At 35.5% G+C, this 18041-nt stretch overlaps 1 protein-coding gene across 2 annotated transcripts in view; it reads left to right on the top strand.

The window, feature by feature from the left end:
* The window catches only part of ARL13B (ADP ribosylation factor like GTPase 13B), a 92656-nt gene that overhangs the window by 56895 nt on the left and 17720 nt on the right, over positions 1 to 18041 (top strand). For both annotated transcript variants that reach the window (XM_051967649.1, XM_051967650.1), the window contains exon 8: positions 15496 to 15612. In XM_051967649.1, coding sequence (XP_051823609.1) covers positions 15496 to 15612 — 117 coding nt within the window. The remainder of the gene's footprint in view (positions 1 to 15495; positions 15613 to 18041) is intronic.

The following is an 18041-nucleotide window of genomic DNA, read 5'->3' as shown; positions in this document are numbered from 1 at the left end:
GTGATAATGGGCATCCTTGATCTTATTGGTAAGCTTACCCTCATTATGTATAATTCTTGCTGAAAGTTTTAAATAAATATTGCTTGCCATTTTAAGGAAAACTCCATCCCTATGCTAGTATTTTTAATAGGAATATGTGCTGAATTTTGCAGAAACTTTTTCAGCATTTATTGAGATAAAAATATGATTTCTGTTAGTTTTCTTATTAATAAATGCAATCACACTAATAGTTTCCTAATATTGAACCAGCCCTGAATTCTGCATTGGTACCAGCCCTGCATTGGTAAAAATCCCAATGGTTATAGTGTATTATCCTGATAGATTGCTTCAATATCTTTGCTAATCTTTTATTTAAAATTTTTGCATCATTCTTCACTAGGGAAATTGGTCTATAATTTTCTTCTTCTGATTTGGCTCTTCCTGGTTTACGTATCAACATTACATTTGTTCATTATATTTGTTTTACAAAAAGAATTTTGTCAGACTCCATTGTCACTTATTTTTCCAAATAGTTTGTATAGTATTTCAATTAATTGTTCTTTAAATGTTTTGTAGAATTCAATTAGAAGTCCATCTAGCCCTGTAGATTTTTCTTTTAGGAAGTTTATTGATAACTTGTTCAATTTCATTTTCTTAAATGGAGTTCAGTATTTTGTTTCCTCTTCTGTTAAACTGGGTGATTTATGTTTTTGTTAATATTAATCCATTGCACTTAGTTTGTCAGATTTATTGGCATAGAGTTAGACAAAATAGTGCTTAATTATTGCTTTAATTTCCTTTACATTGGTGGTAAATTGACCTATTCATTTTCTAATATTGGAAATTTGGTTTTCTTCATTTTTTAATCAGAGTTTTATCTATTTTTTTGGTTTCCCCCGAAAAAACTAGCTCTTAGATTTTGTTTATTAGTTCAATGATTTTCTTGCTTTCAATTTTATTAATCTCTTCTTTGACTTTGAAAATTTCTAATTTGGTGTTTAATTGGAGCATTTTAATTTGTTCTTTTTCTAGCTTTTTAATTGAATGCCTAATTCATAGAACTATTTTTCTCTTTTATTAATGTAAGCATTTTAACTACTAAGTCCTAAGTAATGTGGATTGTGGCCTCCTTGTTATTTTAATTATTTCTTTCTGACTGCTTCCTTTTGACATGATAGTTGTAGAATTTGGCTATAATATAGTTCGAAGTTTTCATTTTTGGATCTCTTTTAGGAGGTGATTAGTGAATTCCTTCCGTTATGATTTTTGCCCTCTGGTTCTAAGTTACCAGGCAGTTTTCCTTGATACTTCTTTTTTTTTTTTTTTTCAATATATACATACATATTTATACAATTATCTTGTTGCACAAAGGAAATCAAATCAAAAAGGAAAATAATGAAAAAAAAATAAAATGCAAGCAAACATCAGCAAAAAGAGTGAAAATGCTATGTTGTGATCCACACTCAGTTCTCACAGTCCTCTCTGTGGATGTAGATGACTCTTTTCATCAAAAGATCATGGGAATTGGCTTGGATCATCTCATTGTTGGAAAGAGCCATGTCTATCAGAATTGATCATTGTATAATCTTGTTGCTGCTGTATACAATGATCTCCTGGTTTTGCTCACTTTCCTCAGCATCAGTTCATGTAAGTCTCCCCAGGCCTCTCTGAAATCCTCCTGCCGATCGTTTCTTTCTTTTTTTTTTTTTTTAATTTTAATTTTATTTTATTTAATAATAACTTTGTATTGACAGAATCCATGCCAGTGTAATTTTTTACAACATTATCCCTTGCACTCGCTTATGTTTCGTTTTTTCCCCTCCCTCCCTCCACCCCCCCTCCCAAGATGGCAAGCAGTCCTATATGTGTTAAATATGTTGCAGTATATCCTAGATACAAAACATATTTGCAGAACCGAACAGTTCTCCTGTTGCACAGGGAGAATTGGATTCAGAAGGTAAAAACTCGGGAAGAAAATCAAAAATGCAAATAGTTCACATTCGTTTCCCAGTGTTCCTTCTTTGGGTGTAGCTGTTTCTGTCCATCATTTATCCATTGAAACTCAGTTAGGTCTCTTTGTCATAGAAATCAACTTCCATCAGAATACATCCTCATACAGTATCGTTGTCGAAGTGTATAATGATCTCCTGGTTCTGCTCATCTCACTTAGCATCAGTCCATGTAGGTCTCTCCAAGCCTCTCTGTATTCATCCTGCTGATCATTCCTTACAGAGCAATAATATTCCATAACATTCATATACCACAATTTTCCCAGCCATTCTCCAATTGATGGGCATCCATTCATTTTCCAGTTTCTAGCCACTACAAACAGGGCTGCTACAAACATTTTGGCACATACAGGTCCCTTTCCCTTTTTTAGTATCTCTTTGGGGTATAAGCCCAATAGAAACACTGCTGGATCAAAGGGTATGCACAGTTTGATAACTTTTTGGGCATAATTCCAGATTGCTCTCCAGAATGGTTGGATTCGTTCACAACTCCACCAACAATGCATCAGTGTCCCCGTTTTCCCGCATCCCCTCCAACATTCATCATTATTTTTTCCTGTCATTCTTAGCCAATCTGACAGGTGTGTAGTGATATCTCAGAGTTGTCTTAATTTGCATTTCTCTGATCAATAGGGATTTGGAACACTCTTTCATGTGAGTGGTAATAGTTTCAATTTCATCATCTGAAAATTGTCTGTTCATATCCTTTGACCATTTATCAATTGGAGAATGGCTTGATTTTTTTATAAAGTTGAGTCAATTCTCTATATATTTTGGAAATGAGGCCTTTATCAGAACCTTTAATTGTAAAGATGTTTTCCCAGTTTGTTGCTTCCCTACTAATCTTGTTTGCATTCGTTCTGTTTGTACAAAGGCTTTTTAATTTGATATAATCAAAATTTTCTATTTTGTGATCAGTAATGGTCTCTAGTTCATCTTTGGTCACAAATTTCTTTCTCCTCCACAAGTCTGAGAGATAAACTATCCTATGTTCCTCTAATTTATTTATAATCTCGTTCTTTATGCCTAGGTCATGGACCCATTTTGATCTTATCTTGGTATATGGTGTCCTTGATACTTCTTGAAAGATGTTCAGACTTCTTTTTGCTCATGGCTTTCAGGTAGTTCAATAATTCTTAAATTAGTTCTCCTGGATTGTTTCCAGGTCAGTTGTTTTCCAAATGACAGATTTTAATTCTTTTTTTTTTTTCTCTTTTTGATTTTGTTGAACTGGTTTTTTTTTTCTTTTTTTAATTGAAGTTTTTTATTTTCAAAACATATGCAAGAATAATTTTTCAGCATTGATGCTTGCAAAACCTTGTGTTCCAATTCCTCCCCCTTTCCCCTATCCTATCCCCTAGATGGCAAGTTGATTTTTTTTCCTACTTACGTGTAAAGATAGTTTTTAACATTCATTTTTTAAGATTTTGAATTCCAAATGTATTCCCCCTCCTTTTCTCTACCCTCTTGCCAAGAGAGGAGGCAATCTGATATAGGCTATCCTTGTACAATCATGTTAAATATATCCCCATATTAGTCATGTTGTGAAAGATGAATCAGAATAAAAGAGAAAAACCAGCAAAAAGGAAAAAAAATGAAAAACTGGAAAATGGTTTGCTTTAATCTACATTCAGACTCAATTGTTTCTCTGGATATGATGGCATTTTCCATCTCAAGCCTTTTGAAATTGTCTTGGATCATTGTATTGTTGAGAAGATTTAAATCTATCTTAATTGATCATCACACAATAATGCTGTTACTATGTATAGTGTTTTCTGGGTTCTTCTAAATTAATTTAGCATCATTTAATTTATGTCTTTACAGTTTTGTTTTGTTTTCTGAAATGCCTTGCTCATCTTTTCTTATATCACAGTAGTATTCAATATGATTCTTACAACAGCTTATTCACTTATTTCCCAATTGATGGATATAGAGGTCTGAAACTCCAAAAAAAGTATGCTTGAATCAGACAACTGAGCATTTAAAGTTAATTACCTATTCGATGTGAGATAATGGCTCTATATACAAATTTAGATGAGATGGTGATGTGATGGCTCTCCTCACCAAATTGGTTCTTGCTGAATGTTTGGTGTTGAGATAATTGTATATAAGGATTGGAGGACTGGGGGAGAGAAGTCAGAGGCACTTGGCAGCAGGACGAGGAAGACTCCAGACTCCAGAATCCATCTTTGGCAAGCCTCATAGCAGCTTGCCTGCCTCCTTCACTTCTCCCCCTAAAGACTAAGGACTTTGATTTATCCTGACTCTGGCTGATCCTGAGGCCCTCCAGGGAGCTAGTCCAGACAATATTTTTGATGCCCCAATGTGGACCATTTTCAATTTGTAGCTGAAATGGGACAGATATTAGGAAAAGATTCTCCCCACCCCCACCCCGACCCTGAGGGAGCTCTTATAGAAAGCATACTTAGGCTAATAAAGAGGCACTGTTTGTTTGTAACTTGGGAGCAGATTGGTGGACTCTTGGAAACATTAGAATGCATGTCCCCTTGATTCTTCAAGGAAGAAGAAATAGAGGCAGATAATTGGAAACTAGTAGGAGATCAACTATGGGAATATTATAATGATAAAAGTCCTGATTCAATTTCTAAGGAAACATTCTATATTTACAACATAATACAGTTGGCCCTAAAGAATCCCACAACTTCTAGAAAAAAAGAATAGTTCTAAGGAGAACAATCAGACAAGAAATCATAAGAGGAAGAGAAAGGGGATGGTACTGATCAAATTAGCAGAAAGGCATGGAGAGTTAAGTGAACTTAAAGGACGTGATGATTCGCACTTCTCACAGCCCAACTTCACTTCCGCCTACACGCAAGCAAGCTATTGACCCTTCTCCATCAATTTCACCTTCCTGGGTGGAGGGAGGAGGAGGAGTGGGGACAGTGATATCACCAGCAGATCTTCTCCCCCGCAGCTCCCCAGCAACCATCCCCAACTATGACTGGATTGCAAAAGACACTACTTAAAGCCAAAGAGGAAGGACAGAATACAGCTGATTTGAGAATATAAATTTATCCTGTGATTGAACAGCTTAAGTCCTCAGGTCAAGAAAGAAGATACACTTCCCTTAATCTGAGAAATTATCAAAGATCTAAAAAAGGCTTATACTCTTTACGGATTTACATCATCTTATGTTAAGATGTTATTACCCTTTTTTTTTTTTTTTTAAACCCTTAGTGATTGAAAATCTATAGCAAGGACATGTTAGAAGCTGGACAAAACTTGTTGTTGATTCTGAGTAGAGTGAATTCTGTAGGATACAAGCTCAAAGAAACAGGCAAACAGGAGTTAATACACCAATCACTTGTGACCAACTAACAAGTGTAGACACTTCAGCACAGATTAATTACCCAAAAGCAGCATATGAGAAATTGCTTCTGCTGCTATCAAAGGATGGGAGGGCTCCCTCCCAGGAAAACTAGAGGAGAAGCCTTCATGAAAATAGAGCAAGGTCCAAAATGAACCCTTTGCTGATTTTGTAGGATGTCTGCAGATAGCTGTCATACGAACTATTGGTGAAAATGCAGCAACAGAAATTACGATAAGGCAACATGCTAAAGAAAATGCTAATGAGGTTTGCACAAGAATTATAATAGGACTACACAAGGATGCTCCTTTAGACGAGATTATAAGATACTGTGCCACAGTAGGCACAAATACCTTTTATACCCAGGCTATGATGCAGACTTCCCAAGACCCTGAACACGGGAAGACAGGATCCCTTTTGGCAAAAGACTTCCAGAGAGATTCATCAATGCTTTCAATGTGGTAAAGTAGGGCATCTGAAAGCTCAATGTTGGCATAGAGACAGAGTGAGAAAACAGGGAGAACAAGACCCAAAACCCCATGTCCAAAATGCAACAGAGCCTTCCATTGGGCATCAGAATGAAGATTGATTCAGGGAAACAGGATAGGTGACCCAGCCCCAGGGCCCCAAGCAAAAAATTTGGGGCATGTTGGAATCTGATGCTATACCCAAAGAGTATTTAGAAGTTTAGTACTCAGACATGACCAATCATCTAAGAAGCAATCTGATGGGAGAAAGGGATTACATAACCAGGAAGCAACCTGATGGGAGAAAGGGATTACAATTGGGGAGAATAAAGTTGTATGCAGCTGGGACTACTGAGACACCCCCCCTGGAGAGGTGAAATCCGTTCCTCTCTAGCTTATGGATCCCTTGTCTCCAAGCACAGAGACTTGACCATCTCACCTCCTGAGAGTACTTCCAAAACAGTGTTCATACACTGATGTGGGAAACTGGGGAATTTGTAGATAACATCTCAGTCACTAATACAGGTAGACAATGTGTGACTTAACCAGAAGAAGTAATAGCATCAGGTTTACTGATAGACTCCTAATCGGTAATCTGATGATAGTTGCCCATATTCTAACTCCCAGCAATAGAATCCAGGAATATTCTGGACTGCAGCAGTTATAGCTGACTGTCCTATGCTCCCTATCTATATAAATGGCATACCATTAGAAGGATTGATAGACACAGGTGCAGATAATACAATCATTAGAGGTGCCAACTGGTCCAGTCACTGGCCAAAGATTAAGGCAGACACATGTCTGGCATAGGATCAATAGCAGCTGAAGTTAGTGCTACCCTTTTGAGATGGACTTTTGAAAGTGAAACAGGAGTTTTTGCTCCTTTTATAGTTAAAAAAATCCCCATTAATCTGTGGGGAAGAGAGATTTTACAACAGGATTAGAAATGAGTACTTTGGTTTTTTAGGCAGGGCTGCTGTTGAAGGCCTGCCAACATTCTCACCTGTTTCTATTCAATGGAAAACTGATACACCAGTGTGGATAGAACAGTGGCCTTTAGCTAATGATAAAATTCAGGTCTCATTAGATATAGTACAGGAGCAACTTGACCAAGGAAGGACACTTACAACCTTCTCTAAGTCCTTGGAATTCCCCTGTATTTGTTGTAAGAAAGAAATCTGGATAATGGAGGATGTTGACTGATTGAAGAAAAGTAAATGAACAGATGGAAACTATGGGAACTCTTCTGCCTGGATTTCCATTTCCTACTCAATTGCCTAGGGAATGGCCTCTTTGGATTATAGACATTAAGGATTGTTTCTATTCTATCCCTCTAGATAAGGATGTGAAAAGATTTGCCTTTTCAGTGCCCAGCATTAACTTAGCTGAGCCTTATAAAAGAGATGAATGTACAGTTTTACCACAGGGAATGAAAAACAGCCCTACTATGTGTCAAATATATGTTGCTGCTGCTCTTCAGTAAGAAAAGCATTTCCAAAAGTAATGTTATTACATTACATGGATGATATATTGGGATGTGTACCTGAGGAGCAAATGTTAGAAGCATGTCTACAAAAGACCACAAAAACACTAAGGAACTACAAATTGTATATAGCTCCAGAAAAAATTCAAAGAAATGCTCCTTTTCAATATTTAGGATATGAAGTATACCCTAAGGTGCTTACAGTACAAAAACTTTAAGAAAAGAGAAGCTAAACACCTTAAATAACTTTCAGAAATTGATAGGAGATATCCAATGGATGAATCCAGTGTTAGGCTTGACTATCAGTTGCAACCATTATATGCCATTTTAAGGGGAGACAGTGCTTTAAACTCACCACACCAACTTACAAAAGAAGCTCTAGAAGCTTTGAGAGAACTTGAACTGGCTTTATCAAATGTGGTTGAATCACTCAAAAACCCTTGGAAATAATTTTTGCTACAAAAGAGGCACCCACAACAGTCCATCAAGGAGGACAGTGTGATAGAGTGGGTGAACCTCCCAGCATAACCAGAACAAAGCCTTACTCCTTACCCAATGCTTAATTTATTAAAGGCCATTAAGTGAGCAGTACAATTATCTGGAATAAGACCTGACAATATATATACCTTTTATACTAATGCACAAATTAATATGCTGTGAAACCATTGTAGAGTGGCAAATTTTATTGGCTACAGCTCCAAATTTTACACATGAGTCTCCATTAAAGATAACCTAGCTATTACATAATTGGCAATGGAATCTTGAAGAAAAGATTTTTAAAGTTCCTCTTAAAGGACAAACTTATCTTTACAGATGCATCCAAACATAATATTTGTGCTATATGTATACTTTCATGACAGCTATAGAGTCCTTTTCAATTTGCTCATTCTAGCTCTTATTTTCCAGGAGACATAAATATATCCAATTCGGTCTATTCAGTAGGTGTGGTACAAAGAATTTCCACACCCAGAATAAAATTTGTAGTTTCTAATATTTGTCAGCTCTTTAAGGAACTTCAAAAACAAGTGAGAAAGCATCCAGGCAAGATTTATATCTTGCATGTCCACTCATGTAGTGGCCTTCCAGGTCCTGTTTTTGATGGTAATTCAAAGGCAGATAGCCTTCTATCATGTTAGCTAATACTCCTTTATTTCAGGAAGCCCAAGAATCTCATTCTAAATATCATCAGGCTGCTCAAGTTTTACATTTGCAATTTGGGATAACAAAACAGGAAGCTAGGAACATAGTAAAACCCTGTACAGCTTGCCTTCCCTTGCATGCTGCCTCCAGAGAAGAACCCTCATAATTTTGAGACCCAATGAAATTTGGTATATGCATGTGACCCACTATAAATCTTTTGTCTTTTATCCATCTTGTAGTAGACACCTTTTCAGGATATACTTTTGCAATACCAGCAGCAAAAGAGACAGTCCAAGTGGTCAACTGAATTCCTTATAAAAGCATTTGCAATTACAGGTGTGCCACAAGCAAAAACAGATAGTGGACCTGCATATACTTCTAAACATTTTGCATACTTTTGTGCACAGTATCAGATTTTACACACCACTGGAATACCTTTCAATCCTTAAGGACAAGCTGTAGTAGAAAGAAACAGAGACATCAAGACACTCCTCCAAAAACAAAAGAAAGGGGGAGCCACAAGTAACCCTAGAGAACTTCTAAATTTAGTACTTTATATAATTAACTTCTTGATTTTTGATAAAGATGCACTGGCTCTGGCAGACAGGGTATAAACTGCCAGAAGGTCAGTGTCCAGTGCAAGCAGCTCCACTATCTTTAGATAATCGCCAGGTGAGGTGGTGAGATCCAGAAAGTGGTGAATGGAAGGAACCAGATAGGTTAACTGCTTGGGGGAGAGGGTTTGCTTGTATCTCTACAGATGGAAAAGGAATCAGATGGGTGCCAGTGAGCCTTATTCGCCTTGTCCATTGAAGAGAGACAGAGCAGACCCTTGAAACAAAGGAGAAGACCCAAGAAATATCGGGTGGTTCCATTGCTGATTGTTCCCCCTCCTGAAAGAGCATGGCAGTTAATGGCAATTGACTCATGGACATCAAAAATTGTTAATGAGACTGATACAGGACTTGAAAATCCTCTGGAATCATTGGATTCCCTGAGACATGCTAAGACTGTTGCAGGACTTAAAAATCTGCAGAAATCATTGGATTCTCTAACACATAATAAGACTGTTGTAGCACTTCAAAAACTTGCAGGGATCATTGAATTTCCTGAGACATGTAGTAATGGAAAATAGATTGGTTTGGGACTATCTCTTGGTTACTTAAGGAGGCGTATGTGTGATTGTTATTTACATACTCTCCTTCTAGGACTTCTGGAAATCTTTTACAATACCATTTACAATACAATGCAACCAATACAAAATCAAATACAATACAATTGTTACAATAACAATTCATATTGTTATATCACTACTTGCATGTGCAATTCATGTTTGTTACAACCCATTGATCCTTCACCGGCTGTGGGGAAAGTCATCACTACTAGCCTGTGCTTTATTGCTATGTGCTTGTGTAATACCTCACATGCTGATGGATTTGTGTATACCTGTTTCTAGTAAGACCCTTTAACCCAGAAACCCTCTAATAATATCTGGCTTAACTCCCCACTTCCCTTTGGTATTTTTCATCTCTCTTCCTGGGAAGTCAGGGAGGGCAAGATCATCTCTTTTTTAGTGCTTTCACCTCCCTTCCTGAGAAATTTTGGGGGGAGGGGCGTGATTACCTCCTTTTTGGAGTTCACACCTTCCTGAGAAGTCAGAGGGGGCTGGACCACTTGTGTTCTAAAACAAAAGAAAGTGGGAGATGTGGACCGCTGAAATTCCAAAAAGGTATGCTTAAAGGAGACCACTGAGCATTTAAGGCTAATTACCTATTCAATGTGAGATAATAGCTCTATATACATATTTAGATGAGATGGTGATGTGATGGCTCTCCTCACCATTGATGTTTGCTGAATGTTTGGTGTTGAGATAATCATATGCAAGGAATGTTGGACTGGGGAGAGAAGTCAGAGGCACTTGGCAGCAGGAGGAGGAGGAGAGAAGCTGGAGACTCCAGACTCCAGAATCCAGGATACATCTTTGACAAACCTCATAGCAGCTTGCCTGCCTCCTTCACTTCTCCCACTAAAGACCAAAGACTTAGATTTATCCTGACTCTAGCTGATCCTGAGGCCTTTCAGAGAGTTACACCATACAATATAGATGGGGACATCATTTCAATTTCCAATTGTAGGTCACCCCAAAAAGAGATGTTATATATTTTTTGTATGTGTGGATCCTTTTTTTCCCCTGACCTTTTTGGGATACTAATCTAGTAAAGGCCATTCAGATTATACAGTTTTATAGCTCTTTGGATATAATTCTAAATTGCTTTCCAGAATGGTTAGATCAGTTCAGAACTCTACCAGCTGTGTCTAACTGATTCTGGATGTCTCCTGAGGTCTCCTGAAGTCATTAGTTTCTACTTTTCCCCATTCCACTTTTTAAGGAATTATTTTCTTTAATTGGCTTTTGCACTTCCTTTTCCATTTGGGCAATTCAACTTTTAAAGGAATTATTTTCTTCAGGCAATTTTTGTATTTCCTTATTTAGGCTGTGGAGTCTTCTTTCAAATTCTCTTGCATGAGTCATTTATTTTTCTGTCTCTTTTACTTAAATTTTAAAATACTTTTTGAGTTCTTTCTAGAGGACTTTTTGGACTTGAGGCCATTTAATATTCCCTATTGAGATTTTATATGAGTTTTTGTTTTAATCTTCCCTTTTGTGATATGGTCAGGGTTCTTTAATTTTTTGCTCATTTTTTAAAAATTGAGCTTTATTCTTGGGATCCTAGTTATTGGCTTTCCGTTCTGGGCCCTCTGGTGCTGCCAGCTTGCCCATTGCACCTGAATAATCTGGCCTAGTTTCTCCTATTGAACTCTATATTCCAATTTGTCTGCTGAGTCAGTCCTGCAGGGCCAAATGCTGATCCATGTTGTGCCAGACAGCCTTTCACCACTGGGATACCACCTGCATTGGGCTGTGCTTCTCTTTTACCAAAATAAGACAAAATGAAATCCTGTTAAATTGTCTTGCACTGGAAATTTGTTTCATTATTATTTATTTTTGGTGGATTCTGGAGAGAACTTCCTAGCTTCTCACCATCTTGCAAAGCAAATTAAAATGTTTAATAAAATGAACAAAGATATAATAAAAGAAAGAATGTTATATTATTCTAAGTAACTATATGGCCCCTAGGGGATTCAGAAACTTTTTTCTATTTGGCCATCACTGATACAGGGTCTCCTGCTTAACGGAATTCATATTGTAGAGAAATAGTTATGTAAATGTTTGGGTGAACAAATTTCTAATTAATTAGAATTTAACTCTACTAAAAATCTTACTTTGAGATCTCATTTAGGTATTTATGAATTTTTAGAGGCCATACCAACTGAGCATGAACTCCACTTGGTAAATCTTGTTGAGATAGAAAGGTTTTGAATATAGATCTGATGATAGATTGTATTCTTTTCATTTGTCTGAGAGGGTCATTACTGGGTTCTTGTATTTCTAGGAATATTCATTCACAGCAACTCCTCAAAAATGATCTATTCAGTCATGAGTGGCTGCAGTCTATAGTAATGGAAAAATCATTTCCACAAATGAACTTCTAATTCTTCAAATAATGTGAATTTAGAATCAAGGCATCCATCTTAAAACATATGGCAATGGCATTTGTCACTTGAGCTAAACAGAATTTCAGCGAACTCTCTCCTCAGAGTGGGGAAGGCTATAGCAGGACCACATATGTGCAAGCAGAGTCCTGATTTACTAAAAAAAAAAAAAAAAAAAAAAAGGATTGAGAAGTCAATTCTATGACTATAACTAGTGACCATAATACCTAGAAAAAAATCTCAATGAATCATCAGAGTAATGCTTTCTGTCCACTTTAAAGAGCTAATTATACTTGGAGACAGTATAAATACATTAAGAATAAGTCACTATCACTCTAATTTCATTTCACTTTTTGATAGTACATTAGTATTTCTAGAGCTCCCACAACCAAAGTAAGCCTGAATTTTAACAAGATTATTATTGATTATCTCTTGAAATATCTCCTGGAGTTGGAGAGATGTGGACTTGATGGGATTATGCAATTACACAAATTCAGAACTAGTTAAATTAACAAAACCTAAAAGGTAAATTAATTGGGATTAATACAAGTATGAGAAGGTTGTCTTCACTCAAGAATATCCCAGTGCTCTTCCCTTTTCCATGTTAATTCATCACTTATATTAGTGACTGCTTAATCAAGTTTATGGATCACATGAAGCTTTTATGACCATACTACTTAAGTAGAAGATAAAATTTAAGAAGTTAAAGAGTTTGGGAAGTTTTTGGTTTGTTTTTGTTAAATACCTTGGGTCTTAGGATAGATTTAGTTTAGCTTGAGTCAGTAGTGTGATATGGTCACCAAAAAAGTAAAAAAAAAATGTTAGGCTGTATTATAAAAGTATCATCTTTGTAACAAGGAAAACATATTCCATTCAGGTTAGAGACTACATTTGAAGTAATGTATTCAGTTTAGAGTGTCATGTTGGTTTTAAAAGAGCTTTCCCTATCTTAACAAGACTGAAAGTGCAGGAACTATTTATTCACAGGTTATATCCTCTTGCTGGTCAGTTTTGACTGGCTATTTTCTTAATTTGTACCAATACATCCCTGCTTTAGGCAAGTTTGTGACCTCCCTACTCCCAAAGGTCCACCATATTAATGTTAAAGAATGTGGACACATGATTGACATGTCCCACCACAGCTCAGAACGGCCAAACTCAAGAGCTCCACAAGCCTCAGATCTCACCTTTCTGTTCCCACCCTTTATTTAGCTATGATTATGTGTGTATACTCCCTTGCTAGTGCTGTGTTTTAAAACTTGGAAAATTTTTAATGGATATGAGGTTATTTCCTTCTAAAGAAATAAAGACTCTGATATAGGATATGTATCAATGCCAAAGCTTTTTCTTTGATCCAGCAGTCTCTTCACTGGTTCTGTATCCCAAAGAGATCATAAAAAAGGGAAAAAGACCCACAAATGCAAAAATGTTTGTAGCAGCACTTTTTGTAGTGGCAAGGAACTGGAAACTGAGTGGATGCCCATCAATTGGGGAATAGCTGAATAAGTTAATGGTATATGAATGTTATGGAATATTATTGTTCTGTAAGAAACAATCAGCAGTCCGATTTCAAAAAGGGCTGAAGAGACTTATATGAACTTATGCCAAATGAAATTATTAGAAACAAAAGAACATTGTACAAGATAAAAAGAAGATTGTGTAAGGATCAACTATGATGGGCTTGCCTCTTTTCAACAATGAGGTGATTCAGATCAATTCCAGTAGACTTATGATGAAGAGTCCCATCTGCATCCAGAGAGAGGACTTTGGGGACTGAATGTGGATCACAACATAGTATTTTCACTTTGTTGCTGTTTACTTGTTTTTTTCCTCTATTTTTTTTTTTTTTTTTTTACTTTTGCATCTGATTTTTCCTGTGTAGCATGATAAATGTAGAAATGTGTTTAGAAGAAGTGCACATTTTTAATCTATATTGAATTACTTACTGTATAGGGGATAAATGAAGTAGGGAGGAAGAAAGAAAAATATGAAAACAAAGTTTTGCAAGGGTGTATGCTGAACACTATCTTTGCATATATTTTGAAAAATAAAAATCTATTTTAAAAAATGGTAGAATTGATCAAATGGAAAAGGAAGTGCAAAAGCTAACTGAAAAAAAAATACCTTAAAAATTGAAACAGGACAAGTGGAAACTAATGACTCTAGGTGACATCAAAAATCAGACATATTAATGCATAGTTGGTAGACTGATCCAATCATTCTGGAAAGCAATCTAGAATTATGCCCAAAGAATTATACTGTGTATATACCCTTTCATCCGAAATGACCATTACCAGATCTGTATCCCCAAAAAATTAGAAAACAGGAAAAAGGATCCATATATACAAAAATATTGACATCGGTTCTTTTTTTTTTGTGGAGGCAAAAAATTGGAAATTGAGGGGATGCCCATCAATTCAGAAATAGCTGAACAAGTTGTATATGAATGTAATTGAATGCTATGATAAGAAAAGATGAACAGGGCATTTGAAAATAAAAGCTGTAAAGACTTACATATGCTGATGCTAAGTAAAGTTAGCAGAACTCGGAGAACATTGTATACAGTAACAGCAATACTATGTGATGATCAACTAAAGTAGATTTAAATCTCCTTGGCAATACCGGGATCCAAGATAATTCTAAAAGACCTGAGATAGAAAATGCCTTTCACATCCAGAGAAAAAATTATGGAGTCTGAATGTAGATCAAAGCAGAGATTGTTTACACTTATTTTTCTTTTTCCTGATTTTTCACTTTTGTAACATGAAAATGTGCTTAACATGATTGTATAGGAATAGCCTATTATCAGATTGCCTATGGTTTTGGGGAGAAGACAGGTAAAAGAGAGAGGAAAAAATTTAGAACTGAAATCTTTAAAAAATGAATGTTAAAAACTATCTTTACATGTAACTTAGAAAAAAATTATATGCTATTAAGGAAAAAAAAATCAACTTTGACTAGAACCTATTACTATTATGTGTATCTATTACTATTTTGTAATCAAAATCCATATTCACATGACAGATCTATGTGACAGTTATTTAACATATAAAAAACTTAATCTCTTACATTGTCATTAAAATAAGTTACTTAAAAATTTTTTTGAATAATTAAAGGCTTATTGTGCTTAACCTGAAGAGACATTAGAATCAATGATTTGGAGCTGTCAATCAGCGTGTTAGCTTCAGAGTAGGTTTCTTCTATCCATTAGTATATGGATTAGTGATATCCAGAATTAAATTCATCATCTGGTAATCAAGTCTTTAACAGTGAAGCTATCCAAACTCATCAAAGTAAATTTCAAAGATAAAAAGCCTATTGCCAGCCTGTCCTGAAAACTTTTCTGGCTTGAATAGGACCTCATAGAACTTGAATTTTATTTTCATGGATAAGAGGCCACTTTCTTCTCCTAATGAAATAATAGGATAGAGGAAAAATATTAATACCTAAGCTTGTGTTATTCTTCTAAATATAATGGTACAGGATTTATCATGTATCAATGTATTTTTCATGTAATATTTATATTTCTTGTAGATCCCAGTGAAAAAAAAAATAAGACATTCAGGTTCATAAGACCTAACCGGATACTACCACATAATATAAGTGACCCTGGTCCTGAGCCACAGGATTCACCATCAGAGGCACATCCTGGTAAGTAATTGGGAGTAGAAAAATATTTTTTTCTCCAATTATTTTTGAATAGTGTCTAATTTCTAAATTAATAGGTTTTCACTTTTTTTCCAAACAATGTCAGGCATAGTAACCCCAGCATGCAATCTTTGTATTCATTGTGAAAATAAAGAGATAATTTTGTCGTTTTTCCCTCAACTTCTCTTTTAAAAATATGTGCACAGATACTATATAAAATGGCGAATGGTTGAATTGAGACACCTTAGAATACTATTTTTTACACCTATATGTTAGAATTCAATTATATAGGCTTACCTGTATAATTTTGACAAATTGCATATTTTAAGCAAGCATTGAAATATCTGGTTCTTAATTTGTAGTATTTGGAATTTGATTCCAAAATATTTGAAATTAAAAGTGTATAAATTTCCTTGGATATTTTTCTTGGTAATCCTTAATTAAATTTGAAAGCTATTTCTTATTAAGGCTGTGCTGAATTTTTCCTCTATTATATGTGAATAAAATTTAATGTAACTTGGGAAAACTTTAAAACTTGTAAAATGATGTCTATATTTGCCATTCATTGTATTTTATTTGATCTTTAATTTTACTCATAATTCTCAATGAAGCAAGGCTATTCTTAATTGAACCACAAACTTGACAACATTATGATATTTTTGAATGTTTTTGTTTTCCTTTAATTGTCTGGGAAACTCCCAGAGTTACTAGACTCCCAAAATTTGAACCTCTTGAGGGATATACATCATAATGATAGTGCAACAAGATCATTATTTTATCTCATCATATTCCCTGCATGCTTTTCCACACATATCAGTAAAACAAACTGATACTTAATTTTGAAAATCTGTTTTGATTTCTTTTCTTCTGATTTTAAAAACAATTTTTTCCTCATTATGTACACTGATATTTTATTTCATTTTTTTTTTTTTGAATTTCACATTCTTAAAATGTAGTTGTGTTGGAGGTCATGGCCCCAACTCCTAAATAAAACAGGCCTTATGTGACCAGCACTGCCTGTCCCCTTGAATGGCGAAGACTATGAGTAATGAGAAGTGAGAGACAAGGTGGTGTGAAACTCTGCTTTATTATAAAGACTGCATAATTTGATAGTCATTTGGGTATAGTTCTAATTGCACTCCAGAATGGTTGGATCAGTTCACTACTCCCTGAACAATATATTAGTGTCCCAGTCTTCCCACATCCCCTCTAGCGTTTATCATTATCTTTTTCTGTCATCTTAGCTGATCAGAGAGATATGAAGTGATACTTCAGAGTTGTTTTTATTTGCATTTCTTTAATCAATAGTGATTCAAAGCATTTTTTCATACGACTAGAAATGGCTTTAATTTCTTCATCTGAATATTGTCTGTTCGTATCATTTGACCATTTATCACTAGGAGAATGGCTTGTATTCTTAAAAATTTGAGTCAGTTCTCTATATTTTTATCAGAACTTTTGGATGTAACCTCCCCTCCATTTTCCTACTTCTCTTCTAATTATGGCTGCATTGGTTTTGTTGGTATAAAACTTTTTAATTTAATATAATCAAAATTATTCATTTTGCATTTCATGTTTTCTAGTTCTCCTTTGGCCATAAATTCCTTCTTTCTTCACAGATTTGAGAGGTAAATTGTCCTTTGCTCTCCTAATTTGTTTGTAGTATCACCCTTCATGTTTGAATCATAAACCCATTTTGACCTTATTTTGGTATAGGTATAAGGTGTGGGTCAGTGCCTCATTTCTGCCATACTATTTTCCAAATTCCCCATCAATTTTTGTGAAATAGTGAGTTCTTTTCCCAAAAGCTGGGGTCTTTGGGTTTATCAAATACAAAATTAGTATAGTCAAGTCTTTAAAGGAATTTTATTTTTCAATCAATTTTTGTGCTTCTTTATTTAGATTGTGTAGTCTTTTTTCATAAATCTTTTGCATAACTCATTTTCATTTCCTGAGTTTTCTTTTATCTGTACTTTTAAGATCCTTTTTTGATTTTTTTTCTAGAGAACTTTTTGGACAAGATCAATTGATAATCCCCATTGAGGCTTCCCATGTAGGCATTTTGACTTAATCTTCCTCTGAATCTGTCTTCTTCCCTGTGGTGATAGTAGCTTTTTGTGGTCCAGTTCTTCTTTGTTTTTTGCTCAAATTTAGCTCTACTCCTGGGGTATAAGGGGCACTGTCCCAAAGTTTCTTGCACTAGGGTCCAGAAGTCATTGGCTGTCTGTTCTGAAGCCTATGGCTTCCAGCTTGCCCATTTCACTAAGATGGCCTGTTCTGATCACACCTGTTGTGCATTCTATATGCATTCCACACTGTCAGTTTGTCTGCTGAGCGAGAACTGATGGCTTCCCAGCTGACTTGCTGAGCAAGTACTGCAGGACTCCAATTGCTGATCTGTGCTGTGTCTAAGACCCTCCCGCTGGCTTGCC

The sequence above is a fragment of the Antechinus flavipes genome, chromosome 6 (assembly GCF_016432865.1).
Source record: "Antechinus flavipes isolate AdamAnt ecotype Samford, QLD, Australia chromosome 6, AdamAnt_v2, whole genome shotgun sequence".
Classification (NCBI taxonomy): Eukaryota; Metazoa; Chordata; class Mammalia; order Dasyuromorphia; family Dasyuridae; genus Antechinus; species Antechinus flavipes.
This window is presented reverse-complemented; position numbering and strand designations above follow the sequence as displayed.